General features: G+C 48.2%; 2 protein-coding genes across 3 annotated transcripts; one reads left to right on the top strand and one right to left on the bottom strand.

Moving 5' to 3' along the window:
- The first annotated feature begins 96 nt into the window (after window positions 1-96).
- CIAO3 (cytosolic iron-sulfur assembly component 3) lies at window positions 97-13,115 on the top strand. 2 transcript variants are annotated; one of them, XM_065850540.2, is made up of 11 exons: window positions 97-203; window positions 1,785-1,880; window positions 3,130-3,273; window positions 3,592-3,724; window positions 4,105-4,239; window positions 4,566-4,684; window positions 5,812-5,941; window positions 6,181-6,253; window positions 9,064-9,201; window positions 10,234-10,391; window positions 11,270-13,115. In XM_065850540.2, the coding sequence occupies exons 1-11, from the start codon at window positions 138-140 to the stop codon at window positions 11,506-11,508; spliced, it is 1,431 nt and encodes a 476-aa protein (XP_065706612.1). In that variant the 5' UTR covers window positions 97-137; the 3' UTR covers window positions 11,509-13,115. The 2 variants fall into 2 exon arrangements, with proteins under 2 accessions (XP_065706612.1, XP_065706611.1); XM_065850539.2 differs by lacking the exon at window positions 97-203 and adding an exon at window positions 1,031-1,587.
- Window positions 13,116-14,219: 1,104 nt separating this feature from the next.
- Window positions 14,220-18,227, bottom strand: LOC136108685 (hydroxyacylglutathione hydrolase-like protein). Its single transcript, XM_065850751.2, has 8 exons — window positions 17,922-18,227; window positions 16,856-16,920; window positions 16,651-16,768; window positions 15,855-15,963; window positions 15,619-15,722; window positions 15,351-15,452; window positions 15,187-15,266; window positions 14,220-14,846 (listed from the first exon to the last, which is right to left on the bottom strand). The coding sequence occupies exons 1-8, from the start codon at window positions 18,024-18,026 to the stop codon at window positions 14,681-14,683; spliced, it is 849 nt and encodes a 282-aa protein (XP_065706823.2). The 5' UTR covers window positions 18,027-18,227; the 3' UTR covers window positions 14,220-14,680.
- Between the last annotated feature and the right edge of the window lie 293 nt (window positions 18,228-18,520).

Here is an 18,520-nt window from a genome sequence, read left to right as displayed (position 1 = left end):
CCCTGCTTGCTGCCCCGACCACCACACCGATTTCCCGCCCCGCCACACTTTCCGGCAGTGTGGCGCTTCCCTTTTACGACAGTGTGGCAGGCCCCGCCCCCACGCTGGCTGCCGCGCTCGGCGGCGGCGCGGCCGCGATGGCGTCTCCGTTCAGCGGGGTCCTGCAGCTGGCGGACCTGGACGATTTCATCGGGCCGGCCCAGGTGGGTGCGGGTCCCTCGGCCCGGGGTGGGCCCTGGCAGGGTGAGCAGATGGCGCTGAGGGGTTGGTGGTGACAGCCTGGCCGCGGGCGGGACGCGGCTCAGCGCGGGCCGGGGCGAAGTGGCCGAGGGCGGCGCTTCCACACGTGAGATCACAGAATCATTTTGGGAGGAAAAGCCCCTCAAGATCGTCCTGTCTAACCGTTAACCCACCGCTGGCACTAACCCCTTGTGGAGTATCTTCCAGACAGTCATCTTGAGTTACTGGAACGACCTTGACCAAAGCAGAATGAGAAACCAGAATGTTTTTGTACAAGAAAAGATATTTACAATGGCCAAGCTGCCAGAGTGCGTGCAAGATTAAGTAAACCAATCGCAAGATAACTTTAAGTGTGTGAACAGCTAGCATAAGCCAATTAAAACAGAAAGCTAAACTCATGTACAACAGCTGCTAACTATAAATGTAAGTGCCTTGCAGAAAAAAAGGGCCTCTTGGTTCACCCACGCCAGGAGTCCATGTGGCCAGTCCCCCAGCCCATGTCCCCGAGAACCTCATCTCCACGTCTGTTCAGCCCTCCGAGGATAAATAAAGCGGTAAAAGGGAAGATATCTGCTCTTGCCAGTGTGGCAGAGGAGGGTGAGCACAAGGATGGGTCGAGACTGTTCCTCAGGAGACTTCAGGCACTCACAGAAGTACAAAAGAGTAATTCTAGGCGTATTTGCTGACAAGTGCAGCAGAAAAATTATCCTGAACTGAGAGCAGTGGAATGGGGCATAGCAAACCCCGTTAACTCTCCTTGTATTTGGGTTTCCTAGTGAAGTCTTGCATGTAAATAATGCAACACACTTCTGTGTTTCAAGTAGAGATCGTTGTTTTATTGAGCGAGCATAACTGAAGGATCATCATGACTTGTTCCGGCCAGTCTGTGGATCGTGCAAAATGTAGGAAAGCTGGATTAATTTAGGGAGGGAAACTGAAGATGTTGGCAGAGCAAAGGTGGTAAAAGGCAAAGCGAATCCGAGCTGAAGAAGGACAAGAAGTCGTGAGGTGCCTAAACAATAAAAATCACACAAAATGCAAAAGACGCCCTGGAGACTTCATCACAGAACAGCACAGAAAACTGGAGGCAGTCCATCTGAGGCCGTCAGAGTCCTTTCCACATTAAATGGAACTTCATTGGCACTAACCACATATCGGCTGTAGTGACCACGCCTCCCCCAGTTAAAATTTGCAATGAAGGAGCAGGAGCGTCTGGGATTTGAGAGGGAGAGTGTGCAGGCGAGTCTGCTCCTGGCCAGGCATGTAAAACAGCTGTGTTCTCAGAACAGCAAAATCCTTCCTGCTTTTGGTATGATGCTGGAAAAGTGTTCCTTCTGTAAAAAAGGGGTGAGCAGTTTGGGCTTTTTACGTTTTCCCTTGGTGGCTGTAGACACTGCAAGAAAATCCAGCACAGTGTAAGGGAGAGTGGGTGGCGTTCACTCTACAACTAGTGTTTGGGTTCAGTCATTCTACTTTCTATTAGATCCACCTCTTCCACACTTCATTGCTCGTCTCCTGACTTTTGGGCTTGATTTCTCTTTCAGGAATGTATCAAACCTGTCAAAGTGGAAAAAAAACCTGGAAAAGCAGCAGCCAAGATCAGAATTGAAGCAGATGGAAGCTATTTTCAGATCAATCAGGTATGTATGATTTTTCTTCAAGATTGTGTAAAATATCCAGAAAACATGGATGTATTGTTAAATATTTGAATAGTCTGCAGCTATTTAATGCCTCAAAGAGAACCAAGATGCTAGAAAAGTGTCACTGTTGTTGATGTCAGCATTCTTGTATCTTTTTTTCCAAAGTCCAACTTTTAAATTACCTGGTTTTATAAGCAGTAATTCTGATTTCATGTCAATCTTTTATGCTCTGAAACATTGACATTAATTAACATTGATTTTCAGTATGAGATCAGATAAGCTGAGTATTTTGCCCTCAGTACTTAAGTATTAGCAATTCCTAGATTATCTGAGACAATGTCTTGTTGCATAAAGTCATACAGCAGAGTGCTGATTCTCAAAGAGATTCAAATAGATACTCTTAAATTTTGCTCTTGATATTTTTAATAATATTTCAGATTGTTAGGTAGCCTGCAGGATTCCTAAGCCTCCTGCTTAAAAATTTAATGCTGAGTTCTGGAAAATTTTTCTCCTGTTTACACAAAAAAGGTTTGCATTTCATAGTTACCCAAGCTGGGAATTTGTGTAGAAACAGTACTGTTAACTTTAAGCAGATGATGACCTTTTGACTTAAAGAAGTGGGATACAGCTCTCCCATAGAAGTCTGGTTTCTTATTTTAAAAATTTAATTTAGTTGTGCCTAATTGCTCAGTCTGTTTCTGACTTGATTGAAAAGTGAAATGTAAGAGGAGAGGAGTCTCAGGAGAAAACTGAAAAACTGTTTTATTCAGGTCAAATATTATGAAATATATTTCCTTCCAGTGGCAAGTCACACACTGTTCTTCATATGTACGGTTCTCCCATCGCTGTCCGTTTAAGTTTGACACACAGAGAGATTGCAGAACACTATCAATTAAAAATGTTAGTGAATTTGTGGTCTATTTAAGAGTGAAATTCAAGTTCATGTGAAGAAACAGGTCCCGTACTATTCAATAACATGAGCTGCACTTGGCAGAGGTGACGTTATGCTCCTGGTTTTGTTAAAATTATCTGGAAGTTCCTCAGCATATTATGCCAAATAATCCCACTGAAAGCAGCAAACTTCAAAGTCTTCCCTCTCATCTTGCTAAAAATACAAGGTACTTTTTTTTAGTGATAAACCAAGCGCATAAAAAAGGCAACATCTTTGTGCTAAATACATTAAAGGTGGGAAAACTGCTGCATAATTCTGCACTGTGAGGAGAAGTGAGTCTGATCTGTTTCTTTCTAGGATGGAGAAGCACAGAAACTGGAAAAGGCTAAAATTACTCTGAACGACTGTCTGGCTTGTAGTGGCTGCATTACATCAGCAGAAAGTGTTTTAATCACCCAACAGAGCCACGAAGAGCTCTGCAAAATACTGACATTTAACAAGGTGGGTGACAAGTCATGGCCAGGGAGGCTGCAGAGTGTGAAAGTTGTAGCAGATTGATACGAGGCATCTGCAGAAGCATGTGTGGAAACAGCACACATAAAAATCAATTTCTGAAGGATCCAAGGATGTTCTCAGTGCACTGCTATGTTTTTTCTGATTTTTAAAAAGTTATAATGGGTTTGAAAAGGACCTTTAATGCAGTAAGTTATGGCTTCAGGGTTAAGCTGAGAGATACTGGTGCCCTAATGTGCTGGAAGTTCTGTATGTGCCACATTAATATTGTCTCAGCAGTGTTGTTGTTGTTTGTTTTTTTCAAAGACTGCCGCTCCCAATGAGCAGAAATTGGTGGTGATTTCTGTTTCACCACAATCCAGAGCTTCACTAGCAGCAAAATGTAAACTGGGTGTTCTGGAAACAGCGCAGAAGCTGACCGCGTTCTTCAAGAGTTTAGGCAAGTGTGGCATTCACGTTCTGCTGGTCACGAGGGGGCTGCTGGGGGGAATGTTAAGGGTAATTGTTCTGTGCGCACCCGGTTGGTGTGATTTAACCTCCCCATGGACACTTACTGGTTTGTGATTGTCATTAGCTAAAATGTAAACGTGTCTACAACTTCAGTCACGTAAAGAACATGCAGTGATGGAAGGAAGGCACTTCAAATATTAGATTTGCAATCCTCCTGTCACTTTTGCTTGTCTTACTGTGCTGATGTGCTAGGGAAACAGGTTCACTATCAACTGCAGAGATTGATACCTCTAAATAAACATAAGGTTGAATTAAGTTTGACTGGAGGCTTTTTGTTGCGAATTTTAACACAGATTCTGTACTGCTTAGGTGTGCACTATGTTTTTGATACAACTTTCTCAAGAAACTTCAGCCTATTGGAGAGCCAACGAGAGTTTGTGAAACGCTTTCGGAAGCAATCCGAAGATAAGAAGGCTTTGCCAATGCTGGCTTCTGCCTGTCCGGGTATAGTGTTAGATTAGTTATGGAAATAATAAAATTATAGTACACTAATAATACACTAGAAGAAAAATGCAGAAAGCTAGTCAGAAAAGTTTAAATGGGTACATTTGCTTAGAGGATTGATGTTAATAGCACTAATGAGCTGTACAGTTACCTAAGGAGCTCTTTAATTTAATCTTATGTTATGCTTCCTTTGCTTTTTGTGTTGAAGTGAGACTGAAAATGATAATTAAAGGGTAGGAAGTCTGGGGTTGCGGGGAGGGTGAGCAGAGTGAAGGGGTGCTTGTTATTTTCTTTTTAATGTAATTTGTTAATTATGCTCTTATCAGGTTGGATCTGCTACGCAGAGAAGACCCACGGCAGCTTCATCATTCCCTATATCAGCACCACCAAGTCTCCCCAGCAGGTCATGGGCTCCTTGATCAAGGGCCATTTTGCGGAACAGCAGGTAAGGGGCTGAAGAACGCTGAACTGCTCACATTGAAGACTTGGAGCTGATATTTTTTAAATTTTGCTACATGTCATACATTAGGCTTAAAGGCAAAAACTATCTTGCAAAAGGCAACATCTTTCTCATTTCTATTTTATGTAATGAGAAGTTAGCAACTAGGGCAGTAACACTAAGCTCATGCTGAGTGGACAATTTAAAACCTCTGCATGTTATTTGGGAAGGCCAGAGAAACTTATTTTTCAGTGTCCTGGTGCTCCCATCTTGTCTATGTGTGGTATTTTCATGTTGTTTAAAGTTGGTGAACAACTTAAAATAAATGAGCCTGAGACAAAGCTCCAGTCAGTGCATACGTGCAGGTCATGTCTCGTCTAAAAATGACTTGCTCGTTCCCAACTGAATGTTCTCTTTCAGTTTGACTTAGTTCTGTTCTCAGTCTTTAACCTTTGGAATCTTTCCAGATGTGAATTTGATCTTTAAAGACTAGAGTTATACTAAAGACCTAGATTTGTCCCGTAAGAAACCTAAGCAGTCTTTCTGATTGTATGATTTATTGTCCATTAATGAGCAGTGATTTAACACTTGCATTAAGTAAATGCTGACATCTGCATACTTGTTACAAAAATTGGCAGCAACTCCAAATATTTGGCACGAGATATTGAAATGATGGCCTTGAGTCAATGACTCGTTTCCTTGGCCTGTACTTGTTTCTTGGATGGTCATGAGGTTTTTGTCCGACACCAGATTATTTGCTGATGCAGGGGCTGGATTTTGGTAGCGTGGAAGAAGCAGATTCTCTAACTGCATCGTTTGGAATTCTTCACTGACTGACTCTGTTTGGATCATCTGCACCAGCAAAAGTGGGGGGACACGGAGAAAAACATGTTGCTGACACTTTCTACAAACTAAAATTGGGTTTTATGAGAGAAATAATTTGATGTATATATAAATTTGTGTGTGTACATATTCAACTCTTTTTTTGTGTGTGTATATATATAGTAGTGGAGAGTATTTCCAGAGACATGGTGACACCAGTTTCATCATTCTCATTTGTACCTGGCAAACATCTCCCTCCAGACAGGTTTGAAATTGGCCAACCCAGCTGCACAGCTTTGTCTTTCTTCCAGCACTTAACCCCTGACCGGATATACCACGTCACAGTGATGCCCTGTTACGACAAAAAGCTGGAGGCTTCGCGGCCAGACTTTTTCAACCAGGAATACCAAACCCGTGACGTGGACTGTGTCATCACCACAGGTGAGCAGAGCTGGAGGCAGCCTGGCTAATTTCTGTAAGCCTCCAAGCAAGCCATTCACTCGGTTTAACAACTCTGTTAGAGGGTGTACTGTATGTATAATTGCTGTATAATTACACTTTAATAATGCAAAGCATGTACTGGTAAAGATCACACATGCAGTCTTGTGTACCAACCTGTGGATTTTGTTTTTCCTTTATCACCAAAATAAGATCTTTTTATGTCTGTGGTTCTGTTTTAGGAGAAGTTCTAAAGTTGTTGGAACAAGAGGGAGTGTCTCTGTCAGATGTAGATCCTGCTGCTTTGGATACCATGTAAGACCAAAATCTCATTCACATCTTCAGTCATGTTCTTTTGCATCCAGTATTTACAGAATTATTCAACAGAATTTGCTATTCTACTACAGTACTGCCCAAGGCTGCAGGTGTTTGCATTTTTCTTGTGTCACTGATTTTGAATCAGTGCAGTTGTACATAAAATACATTACAGAATATGCTGAATCTCTACTTTTGGATGATCTGTAACTATTTGTTCTAGATTTTAGTAGTCCAAGGATTAGCAGCTCTCACTGTAAATCAGCAGGATTGCTACAATTAGCTCACTGAGAGCATGATGGCAAAATAATTATGCAGAGAAGGAGAAGTCGCATGACAGTCATTGACTTCAGTTACAGTTACTCACAATATAGCTGGTGAAATCCCACAAAAGTCTGTCTGCGGAATTTGAAAAGTGAAAGAATCTGATCAGTGCTAAAAGAGTTTGCTAAAACAAATCCTGTTATTGCACCATACTCAGTTTGCTTGCACCTGTCCTTAGTTATCAGAGCTACTGTGAGGATTCCAGAACTAAAGCGTAAGTAAGAAATATCTGAGTCACTCAGCTAATGTCTAGGAGTCTTCACTTGTAAAAAAATAAGATCTTAAACATGTGCAAACCAGATGAGACTTTAGTTGCTTCAACTGACAAGTAACATCTGGTTAAGTGACAGCAACACAGAGATCTAAGTGACTATAGAAACATTAAAATCACATTTTATTCATCTAAGTTGACATGCAGTGGTGGTTCTGCATGGAACCCTAAACCAAAGCGTTCTCTTCTTCAGTTTAAAAGAAGTGTCTTTGTAGCACTTTGCACATAACTGAACAGAAAGGCTACACATGTGGCAGCCTGTAAGAATTTCAAGAGGTGATTAAAAATAACATGCGTGCCCAGAGCCTCGGTTTCCTTCTGCTACATCGCAGTGGATGGGTAGGTGGAGGTTTCACATCATACATTTACTAGCACAGATCAGTTTAGGCACACTTCTTGCTAAATTAAGTGTATCTTTTTCTGACATAGTGTATGCACAGGTTGCTTTCACATCAAAAAAGAAAAGTATTCTCAAGCTATAATAAAGGCCTGCATGGTGAGTCCCAAAAGTACAACTTCAAAAGTTGCCGATGTAAACAGATACTTCTGTTCTACCTGCTTTACTCTTACACCACTAACAGAAAATTAAGGAGAAAAACAGATTCTGAAGTGTTTGGGTTCCCTGAGGAACTGACATTATAGAAGTGTCAGTTATAAAATAGAACTGAATGTCTAATTACTTGATAAACATCTCTGGACAGCTTCTTCAGAGTACATTGTGAGCACCAGGCCTCGCACTCACGGTGATAAAGCGCCTCTATAACCTTTTGCTGGCTTTAATGCGCTGGGTGAATTGACTGGTCACAAACAGCACGTATCCCTTGGAGCTCGGAGCCTTCACATCAGCAGCGCGATAGCTCTTGTTCTGCTTTATCCTCCCGCACGTGGAAAAGCCCATTAAGAGGTTATTGCATTTGGCAGCAAGAATGAGTTAAAGTGCCAGAAATCCCGGGACTTTTGCTGGTGTAACCGTTTGCTCCGGCCCAGCGCTGGAGCTTCCTGGCAGCCCCGCTTTCAGAGAGCAGCACTACGTGAGGCCAGACACACTGAAACGGTTTGTTAATGAAGCTCAGTTCCTGTAAACAAGATCAAATTAAAAATAGTTTCAGCGGGTGATCGCAGACTAGAGTGTTGCCTTCTGCAGTTCTTCCAAAGCTGAGATTTTTATCTGCAAGAGGCAACATCTTCAGTTTGACTTGAAACTCTTTGGCCTGAATTCAAGTGTTTTCCCCTCTGCAGCTGTTAGGAGGAGAATGCGGGTGTCAGTGCCTGATGAGTGCTTAGAGCAGATCCCTTGGCTTGTTATTCTCTGCTAACAAAAGCTATTGTTGTGGCTCCCATCTGGTGAGCTATTCTCAAGAAACATTATCTTGACCTCTGATGGCATGTCAGGGAGTTGGAATTATTTGCACAGAACTGGAATTACAGAACTTAGGTTAACATAGCTGTTCAACACCAAAAATGTGTTGAACTTGAACCAGGATCCCACTGAGGAGCAAACGTCCTGGCATCACTAGGTTTGTTCACCTTTTTTATATAAGTTAAAGCACAAGAAACCACAGCAACACGGATTTCATCTCTCTCTGCTTGTGATCATAGCACCGATGCCTCCCAGAAGTGTTCACTCACATCCCAGCAACCACATCTTAAGTAGCTGGTTTCAAAAAAATACTTTGTAACACAGAACTAGAGCTTTGTATAACCAACTCGGCTTCTGTTGAGGCTGCAGAACTGAGACAGGACTCCCGCTGGGCTGTGTTCTCCGAGAGAAGCACAGGTTGCACAGCCCCACACCATCACTGCTTCGTTATTGCCCTCCTCCCATTTCTCAGTGCAGCCAGGATGTTTGTAGAGATGTTAAACAGAAAACTAACAAAATGTGCACATCAGGTAACTGCCCTTGTCTTAATAACTCAAACATACTTTTGTCACATGAAGATTAAGTTGGCAGCGCACAGGTCAGGCCTTGTTATGGCACATGACTATTTCCACTGAGCTTGACTCAAGCAGCGTTAGGTGGGACAGAGTTAAACCTGCTGGGTTCTGAAGCTGTAAATAGTTGGTGCCCAGGAGCAAGGGAGAAGCGTGGAGCTCAGAGGGAGCTGATCTGCAGCTTGTTCTGCTGCTTTCGAGTCCCCCGGACCTTTGCTTTTGTGCTGCCTGTGCTGTTTTAACAAAGTCTCCCCTAAAACTGCTGCTTTCTTCCCTTCCCCAGGTTTGGTAGCACTGCAGAAGAGGAGCTCACTGGCCATGCGGGAGGAGGTTCGGGTGGCTATTTGGAGCATATCTACAAATACGCAGCCAAGGAGCTCTTTGGAATTCAAGTGGACACAATTCAGTACAAACCTTTAAAGTATGGAGTTTAAATTCCTACAGAAAGCGCTATTGTTACTGCAGTTCTGTTCACGCCATTATCTTGCTGAGGGACTGAAACTTGCCTTGCAATGTTAAACATTTTACTCCCAGGCATGGGAATTGGCCTCTCGCTCCCACAGCTGCCTGGCAGTAAATCAGCCCGCGCGCCGTCCAGCCTTTCCCGGGGAGACTTGCGGCCTCTTCGCCACCCACACACTTTATTTTGGCCTGGTGGATTTTCCCAGTATCGAGTTGCAGACAATTTTTAGAGTAATTTAGAAGACAGAGCTCACATGGATCTGAGCTTTCTTACCTGCAGTCAGACTGATAAAGATGATTTGCTGCTAATCTGGCTATCACAGAACAGAAAATCTTGTGCCAAGGCCTTGGGGCTGTTTTCACTATGTTGTGGCAAGAGAGAAAACTTGAGTTTGGCACAGAGGCTCATTCAGCTGAGATCCCCGCTACCTTCCCAGTTATAGTATTAATGTACCAGTGGTAATTAATTATATCCCTGATCAGCAACATTTATATGTGGGATTCTCTGGTCTAGGAAACAGAAGAAAACAGTCCTCCAGAGTCTCATTGTGAAATACTTGATAAAAATCAATTTACTTATTCTTTTATCAAGAATATTTATCAGGCACTTCCACTAACCTTCCGAGTCTGGAAGCCTTCAGTAATGGTTTGCTCCCTGGTTTTATGACCTGCTACAATTTAAAAGTTTCCTTAGCAGCCTCACTAATGTATAAGTTGGCCAAAGCCAACTCAGAAGGCTGATCACAAAGAAACTTTTGTTGAGGCTCCACTTGCTTAGATTTTAAGGATTTATTCAACACAGGTGTTACTCAGCAGGTCCTCAAGCAAGGATCTGGAAGATAATACCTTCATGTTTTGTTTGGGTGACGAAGAACTAGGACAGCTTTCTCAAATAAGATTTCCCAAAGAACTTGGTTTTAGCACAGGGCTCTTTGAAGCTTAAAATAGAAGTTAATTTGGAGAAGACATTTCCTCTGCTCTTTTTCCTCAGAAACAAGGACTTCCAGGAGGTGACGCTGGAGAAGGATGGAGCCGTCCTGCTCCAGTTTGCGTTGGCGTACGGGTTTCGCAACATACAGAACTTGGTGCAGAAGCTGAAACGAGGGAGGTCGCCCTATCACTATGTTGAAGTCATGGCCTGCCCATCAGGTAGGGCTGCACAGGTTGAACTGTTACAGTCCGTAGCTGTAAGAAGCTGTATGGAACTATAAATAAAATCTAAGAATAGGCAGTTTCTCACATCCTGAATTATCGTGGCAAAGCCTGCAGGCTCTTGAGATGTGATAGTCAGAGTATCGGAATTTCAAAGTTGTCTGTGTGTCTGTTTTCCTACCTAGAAGCTAGTAATTCTTCAGGAGTTAAGTAATTACAGCTAAATTCCGTTGCACAGAATTTGCATAATTAGTGCTTTTAAGGAGGTCATCCTGCTTTTCTGAGCTCTTTGGCACATGAGGAGATACTTCCCCTACAATTGCACAAAACTGACCATTACACTTTCAGAGAACACTTGCTATGGCTGCTGAAGGAAGTATCTTTCTCCCTCTTTTATTCCTGTTTCCATTTTGTGCAAACCTTCCTTTTTCTCCCTCCTGATTCTCTTCAAACCCACTCACAGAGAGCGCGGGCAGCTTGAGCCCAACCCGAAGCGACACTGAGCTGCTGCTCTCAGTGCTTGGAGAAACTCTCAATCCCCAAAATGTTGCGCAGCTCCCAGCCTGCTCAGCCCAGAACACTGCCCAGGGGTGCTCATCTTACCTTCAGGTGAAGTGCCAAGGCTGTTTTCCCCTGGATTGCGTTCTGGTCCTTCTCTGGAGACACAAGGCAGGAGCCAGAGTGAGCACAGAAACACACCAGCCCAACCATTCCCCCAAGGGGCTGCTGTGTTAGATACACAGGGATGAAACCACAATTATAATGGTGTTTTCATTGCTTAAATGTTTGCAGGTGCAGAGTAAATTAACTACAGTTATTTGGGGTTTCTTCTTTCTGATAAACTCAGTGACATTTTCTCCCTTTGTTGCACACAGGCTGTTTAAATGGAGGTGGCCAGATCAAACTTGACGGGGAATCCAGCAAGGAGCAGCTTCAGCAAGTCGAGAGGTTGTATGAGTCTCTTCAGACTGAAGTTCCGGAGCAGAACCGGGCTGTGCAGGAGCTGTACGAGCGGTGGCTGGGTGGCGCGGGCTCGGGAAAGGCTGCGGAAGCTTTGCACACAGGGTACCACGCGGTGGAGAAAACGAGCGCTGGATTTAACATCAAGTGGTGAAGGTGGATGCTGTGGAGCCCCAATACGGACACTCAGTGCCTTTTTAACTCTGGTGGATGTAAGATTCTCAAAAGACAGCTAGTGTTCTGTGCAATTTCTGACTCTCGTTAAGGTAATGCGCATAGAGCCCGGCAGTATTAATTCATACGGCTTTGTAATTATTGAAGTGGCGTCAATAAAAACCAAACCTTGACTTAAAACACATCAAAAGAAGCAGCAATGCATCCTGCTTCTGTGCAGCCTTTGAAGACTAAATCTGCGTTCCCTTCACAACCTGATTCCTACCAGAACTGCTGGATTTAAGGTGATGGACGGTTTGGCTCGTGTTAGCCCATGGCCTCGCTGAGCTTTGTGGTGGTGACAGTTTCTCGCCCAGGCCTTGCTGTGTTTTCACAGCACCAAGTTTTAAGGCTGTCTCTGTCAGGACATCCTCATTTAGTTCTAAATGGTCTAATTAGACCTCGAGTTCTGCTTGTCCCTGTAGCTGCTCCAGCTGCAGTGGCTTTGGCCTCTCAGGTATCAGCAGCATCTCCAGGGCTGTTCGATTGCCTGATGAAATGGGGCTTGAAGGAATGTTTTAGAAGAAAAAGCTAGAGTGATTTGTGTTTTCCCCTGCAATTATAATAATTGTCTATAACTGTGGGCAATTACATGTCTCCCTCCCTAAATACAGAATTGTCACATCTACCCCATCCTCAACAGCCAGTTACTGATGAATAATATCCTTAAACTCAAAAAAACAATTTTTTACAGTGTTTCCAGTAAGAATTGATTACCAGCTTTCTTTCCAACACAGACCTTAGTGTTTTTGAAAGGTGTTACTTTACAAAAGTGAGATGTAATCATTACAAGTAGTTTACCAGAGCAATCCATGAGGTTAGTAAGACCACATCTGGTTTAAGGCAGCGTGTTACGGTGCTGTGCCAGAAGATGGATGGATGTGAAACAGCTTTGGGCTTTTGTTCTGGAGGTGAGGTGTGCTTGTCCTGCTCTCTGGATTTTTACATACGGGTATTTTCAGAACTAGTCACACAAAAACAACTGAACGAATAACTCTGGTTTGGTCTGTTTAATCTGAATATCAGTTTTCTGATGTCACCGTGTGTATGGGGAGGGAAAGCAGGAGGCTTTGCAGCTGTACCTGAACCTGAGGGACATGAGCAGATGTGGAATCTCTCCTGTGGCTGCTGTAGCCGCAAGCAAATACTAATTTAAGAATCACAGTATTGAATCACTTCAGATTTTTCCTTTTTCCAGTTACTGTTAGTGAGGAAGAAGGATTGTGCAGAAAGTGGATGGAAACTGAAAACAAACTGCCATGTTGTTTTGTTCCTGCAGAGTAAACACAAACAGCTGGAGCTGGTTACAGCATCTAGGCCAGGTTTAAACCTCGCCCATACCCTGGTCCAGGAGAACCCGCACCCGTGAGTGCCAACCTGGAGCTCAGGGCTGGCGCAAAGCCTCAGAGCTCCACCTGCTCCTGTCACAGCTTCTCTGGCACTTCTCGCCCGTGTCCTTCTCAAAGCCTCCTCCACTCTGCATTAAAAATAAGCCAGCAGTGTAAAAGACTTTTAAAAATGTTTTTAATTAAAAGCTTTACATTTTCAGGTGTTGCTGATCAACTATTGAATTCACAGTGTTCATAAGGCAAGAATCTCCCTCTGCTCCCCCCACCCCCCATTCATGTTACAAGCAGGTTGGTGGATTCAGCCCTTCCCCTTGTGTAGGTGTCAAACATGCTGTTGTGCTGAACCCTAAAACCCTGATCTATAGCAAGAGCCGCCGCGAATGCAAAGTCAGTGCACTGAGCTCACACTCCATACATCAGTGCACAAGAAACACATTCTGGTTCCGCTGAGAACATGCACATCAGGCCAGAAGTGCTCAAATAAATAAAGCTCAGATAGCTATGGGTTAAAGAATTGGAGCTCTACGTTTTGTCTCCTCCCAGGTGTCTGTTCCTGCCGAACAGCTTGAGGTTCCCGCAGCCTTTGAGCTGCATGAAGCCGCTGCCAATGCACGCAGGCTCAGGGCTGGTTCCGAATCCTGCCAGACACACAGCCCTGTTCCCAGGACAGACAGACCGCCAGACAACACGCAGGTAACTGCCGCCAACAGCACCACTGCATTGAAACTGAGAAACTGTGAGGCAATAGCACTGAAGCAACTTGTGCAACAGGATTAATTCCTCCCCTCTTGTGGGGGAGAGTAAATTCTAGCTTAAAAGAAAAGGAAAAAATAGAACCTTAGTCTAGTTTCTAGGAAGGGAAGAAACAGCCACAAAGAGGATTGAGTGGTAACAGATGCAGTTCAGTCCACACGTGAAAGACCCTGAAGTCAACTCGATTCCAGTGTTAGGAGCTATAAAATTTACAATCAATGCTACTTAAAATGACAACGAACGGTAAAGGATTACGGGACCAACTCCTCTGCATTCACATTTCAACTACATAAGATGGGGTGAACTCAGCAGCACCAGGACGGTCACACACACTCCGCACGTTGAGGGCAGGAACCGCAGACCCGCAACGGTCCCATACGGAGCCACCGACCCCACCCCGACCCCGCCAGGGACTGTCACCACTTGTCACACAGCCACCAGCAAGCCCCAGTTCTTCCCCCCCCCCAAAAAAAATAAAAGAGAAAACTACTGCATGTTTCAGAAAGACAAACCCAATCATGAAATACACTGCTTTGAAACTGGGTCCATCTTTTTGAAACACCCTGTGTTTTACTGGCTTGTAATGCACCTTCCCACCACCTGCAAATCAAAGTTTTGCACATTTCTCAGACTTGAAAAAAGTTAAAATACAGTACTGGTTGTGCACAAACTGGAGGCTGAAGAGGCTTGAGAGACCCAGCTGCTCCCCAGCTCTTCTTCTAAAGATGAGGCAAAGTTAATGTAGGTTTCAGCCAAGTGTTTTCCAGTTTTTTTATCCTCAAAACAAGCAGGTTAAAGACAGAAGCTTCCCAGCTGCTGAGTCTGATGGAGTCAAAGCCGGACAGATGCAGCCCTGGCGTGACAGGGATGCTGGGGATGCTGCAGATCGGGAGCCCCCATGGCGATGGGGATGCTGTGGTTCAGGAGCCCCCACGGCAATGGCAACACTGCAGTTCGGGAGCCCCCATGGGGATGGCGACACTGCGGTTCGGAAGCCCCCGCCACGGCTGCTCACTTCTTCTCGAGGAAGGGGCTGAAAAGTCCCCAGTCGAAGGCGAGCACAGCCTGGGGATGGGGCCGCTCCTTGGGCTTCTTGAAGTTGTCCTTCTCGGTGCGGAGGGTCCTCAGCACCTCCACCGGGTCCGTCTTACCCGTGAATTTCTGCACAGGCTCCTCCCTGCAAGGAGACGGCTCTGCTGTGACCGCGGGGGATGGGATGGGGACCCAGTGCACACCGGGATGGACAAGGGGTTGTCACATCCCGGTACTGGGTGGCTGCTGGGGCACATGGGGCTTGTCTGCGGGACCCTGTGCTGGGCAGTGCAGGAGCCCCTGTCTGGGCTCCCTCCCACAGGCTTTGGGTTTCCCACCAGCCAGTGAAGCCATGGGAGATCGGGTGACGCTGGAGGGACAAGGGGAGCAGAGTTTGGGGCAGGACCAACAGCCAGGACCTGCCCACCCCTGGCTCAACCCATGGCGGGACCTTTCGTGCCCCCCCCAGCCCCAGTGCTGCTTACGTGACCCGCAGGAAGGGGTTGTAGAGGAATTCCTCCTGCAGCGTGGAGGGCACCGTGGGCAAGTCCTCATCATCCCGCTGCTGTCAAGGAAACAGAGACGTCCCAAAACGTGCTGGCACCCAACACCTCCCCTACCCCCACTCGGCAGGAGCACAGCCACTTACTTTGGCCCATGTGAGTTTCTTCTTCACTGTTTCATTCTCTGGTTCCACTTTCAAGGCGAACTTGAGGTTCCGGACAGTGCATTCATGGCCACAGAACACCTTCTGCAAGGCCAGCAGGGATCACCCTGTGCCACGGTGTCCAACCCATCCCCGTCCCGCCGCAACCCCAGCCCCGGGGCGGGCGTTGCCTCCCGAGGGACCCCGGCCTTGAACCCCTCACGATTTTGGGGTCCCTCCCTAGGCTGGGGCTGAGACATGGGGCACTCACCGTCTCCTTGGGCAAAGTCCCCAGGGTCTGAGTGAGGTTGGTGAACATCTGCTCCGCTGTCCCCTCAAAGAACTTCCCACAGCCTCCCACGAACAGGGTGTCACCTGCGGGGAAAGGGGTCTGGGCATGGATGGGACCCCAAACCCGCTCTCAGGATTCACCCCGTGAGCGGGGGACACAGGCAGTGCCCCCCGTGTCCCCGGTACCCACAGGGTGCATGTTACAAGCAGGGGTACCTGAGAAAAGAGCCGGAGCGTCCGGGGAACCGTCCTCCCACATGAAGTAGCACATGTGGCCCGAGGTGTGACAGGGGGTGAAGAGGCACCGCACCCGGATGGCCCCGAACTGCGGGGAGAGAGTCAGAACCCCACGGGGGTCACCCCAGCCTGAGAGGCAGCCAGACACCCCCACACCCCCCCAAGCCTCACGGCATCACCTGCCCGGGGCTGCTCAGGTCACAGACACGCTGGGGACAGCGGTTCAGCTGAGTCTCACATCGCACGTCTGCTCTGATGTGTTTAGCAACAGGGCCCCAGGACAGGGTTGGGTCCCCCAGCACAATCCCAGGTGGGCTGGGAATGAGATGAGGTTTCTCCTCCATCCCACCCCAAATCACTGTCACATCTGCAACCTACCCAGGGCATGAGGAGCCCGAGCACAGCCCTGGCCAGATGCCAGCCCCAGGAGAGGTTGAGGTTGGATCTAGGGAACAATTTCTTCTTGGAAAGGGCTGTCGGGCATTGGAACAGGCTGCCCAGGGCAGTGGTGGAGTCACCATCTCTGGAGGGGTTGAACAAACATGGAGATGAGGTTCTCAGGGACATGGGGTAGTGCCAGGGGTGGGGTAACAGTTGGACTTGATGATCTTGAGGGTCTTTTCCAATTAAAATGATTCCATGATTCTATCTGCACTGCTGGGGACTGCACCATTACCCAGATCCACACCCCACGGCCACCCGCTGGGGCAAGATCCACATGTGGGGGAAGATCGGTGTGCGGGGCCCAACCCCAGGTGCTCCCACGGTCACGCACCGTCAGCTCCTGGTTGTGGGTCACCTTGTGCGTCAGGGCCCCAATCCGCGCATCGGCCCCGTACACGCGCAGCCCGGGGCAGAGCCGCGCCAGCTCCTCATTGCCCCTCGCATGGTCCCTGTGTGGGCAGAGGAGGGAATAGAAGAGCCACCTGGTCCTGCACTGGTGCCACCCCCAGCGCCACGCTCACGCCGGCAGAGCTTACCAGTGGTGGTGGGTGGTGAGGATCGCTCTGAGCGCCACATCCTCCTTCCTGATGATTTCCAGCAACTGAAACGGGCCCAGAGCAGAAGGAAGTGAGCACAGAGAAAAGGCGACACAGGCACCATGGCAGCTACACCCGCACAGCACAGCTGTGAACAGCTGGCACCCACTGTGCCCGTCCCAGCGCAGGGTCGGTCCCGTACGGCACCACTCTCAGCGGACCAGGGCAGAGCAAACAGTCAAAAACACCCACTGAGCAGAGAGAGGATGAGCGTGGGACGAAGGCTCAGCTTCCCATGGCCAGCCCTGTCGTGCAGAGCGGAACAGGCAGATGGGAACACGCTGGTCTCATGGACACGGACTCATTTTATGGCCGGTGGTTTCACAGCACAAGCGCAGAGGTGCGGAACGGGCTGTGCACCCGTCCTGGTGGGGGCCCAGCAGCGCTGCCAGCCCCGCCGCTCGGCTGCCACGAGCTCCTAATGCCAACTGAAAATTCACCGCTACTAATGAACCCTCTGGCTGCTCCTGACTACGTTCCTCAGAGAGGAAGGAAACGTCCAAGCCAGCTACAGACGCTTAAAAACTGCGACAGCATTTGCACAACATGCAGCGGCTGAGGGTGACACAGGGGGTCACTGGGCAGGGGGACCGTGGGGTCACAGCAGCAAAGGGTGACACCGGCACTGCCTTCCCCGCCTGTACAGCCACGGGCTGACTCCTGGAAAATGGGATGTGACATGGGAGATGCTCCAAAGCTGTATTTTTTGGGTTAGTCTTGCTTGCTTTGGGGTCTGCAATGTGCCCGGCTCAGATACGGGGACAGTCGGGAGGTGACAGTTAAGGGGACATGGAAATGTTCCCACAGCCCGGGGGGTGGGACCGGGTCTAACCCTCACCCAGGCGGCCTTACCAGGGGTCCACGCCCCATGGGATGCTTCTCAACACAGATACACCCACTGCCCCCAAACACCCCGCACACTAACCCCGTGTGGGGCCACCACCGTGGGTACGACCCCCGAGTGGGTCCACGGCAAGGCTGTGGTCCCTGCGGGGGGAGTTCTCACCCTTTTGGGGACAGCAGCATCCACCGCGATGGCGTCCCGGGTGTTCTCCTCGATGACCAGGTACATGTAGTTGTCCTCCAGGACAGAAATCACCTTCACCTTCATGGTCCGTCCCCGGCCGCGGGACACGGGGGGGCCCCACTCCCACGCACCAAAAGACGGCGGTGGCCCCGGCCCCACGTAGCAAAAGGCGGGGGGCGGCCCCGGCCGCACGGGGGGTGCGGTCCCCCCGCTACCAAGCTCCGGAGCCCACGCGTGAAACGCTCGGTACCTGCGGGCGGCCCCGGGCGGGCCCCGGCGCAGTCCCTCCCCGCGGGGCGGGTCACGCTGCGTGGGGCGGGCTGACCCCGCCCGGCCCCGCCGCGCTGCGTGGGGCCGCTCCCCCCCAGCCCCGGGCCGGGGCACAGCACGGAACACTCCCCGGTATCCCACCGTGGACCTCCACATTTCCCCACGGCGCATCCTGCCACCGCGGGTCCCACCAGCACCCAGGCGTGCAGGGGAGCCCGGCACGGAGAGAGGTTGGGGGTCATCGGGTTACCCCCCTCCCGGACCCCAAAACTGCAGGCTGGCCCCCCACTGCTGCCTACCAGAGCAGC

Source organism: Patagioenas fasciata, chromosome 15 (assembly GCF_037038585.1).
Source record: "Patagioenas fasciata isolate bPatFas1 chromosome 15, bPatFas1.hap1, whole genome shotgun sequence".
NCBI classification, from domain to species: Eukaryota; Metazoa; Chordata; class Aves; order Columbiformes; family Columbidae; genus Patagioenas; species Patagioenas fasciata.
The sequence above is the reverse complement of the archived record's forward strand: the minus strand, read 5'-3'. Positions and strand labels throughout refer to the sequence as shown.

What these genes read in the sequence shown, in the direction of transcription:
- LOC136108685 (XM_065850751.2), bottom strand. Translation starts at nt 18,026, where the DNA reads ATGAAGGTGAAGGTGATTTCTGTCCTGGAGGACAACTACATGTACCTG. An exon ending in CTCACCACCCACCACCACTG is followed by an intron (nt 16,769 to 16,855) that starts GTAAGCTCTGCC and finishes CTGCCCACACAG; the next exon opens with GGACCATGCGAGGGGCAATG. An exon ending in CGCTCCGGCTCTTTTCTCAG is followed by an intron (nt 15,723 to 15,854) that starts GTACCCCTGCTT and finishes CTTTCCCCGCAG; the next exon opens with GTGACACCCTGTTCGTGGGA.
- CIAO3 (XM_065850539.2), top strand. Translation starts at nt 1,435, where the DNA reads ATGAAGGAGCAGGAGCGTCTGGGATTTGAGAGGGAGAGTGTGCAGGCG. An exon ending in GCTATTTTCAGATCAATCAG is followed by an intron (nt 1,881 to 3,129) that starts GTATGTATGATT and finishes GTTTCTTTCTAG; the next exon opens with GATGGAGAAGCACAGAAACT. An exon ending in ATTCAGTACAAACCTTTAAA is followed by an intron (nt 9,202 to 10,233) that starts GTATGGAGTTTA and finishes CTTTTTCCTCAG; the next exon opens with AAACAAGGACTTCCAGGAGG.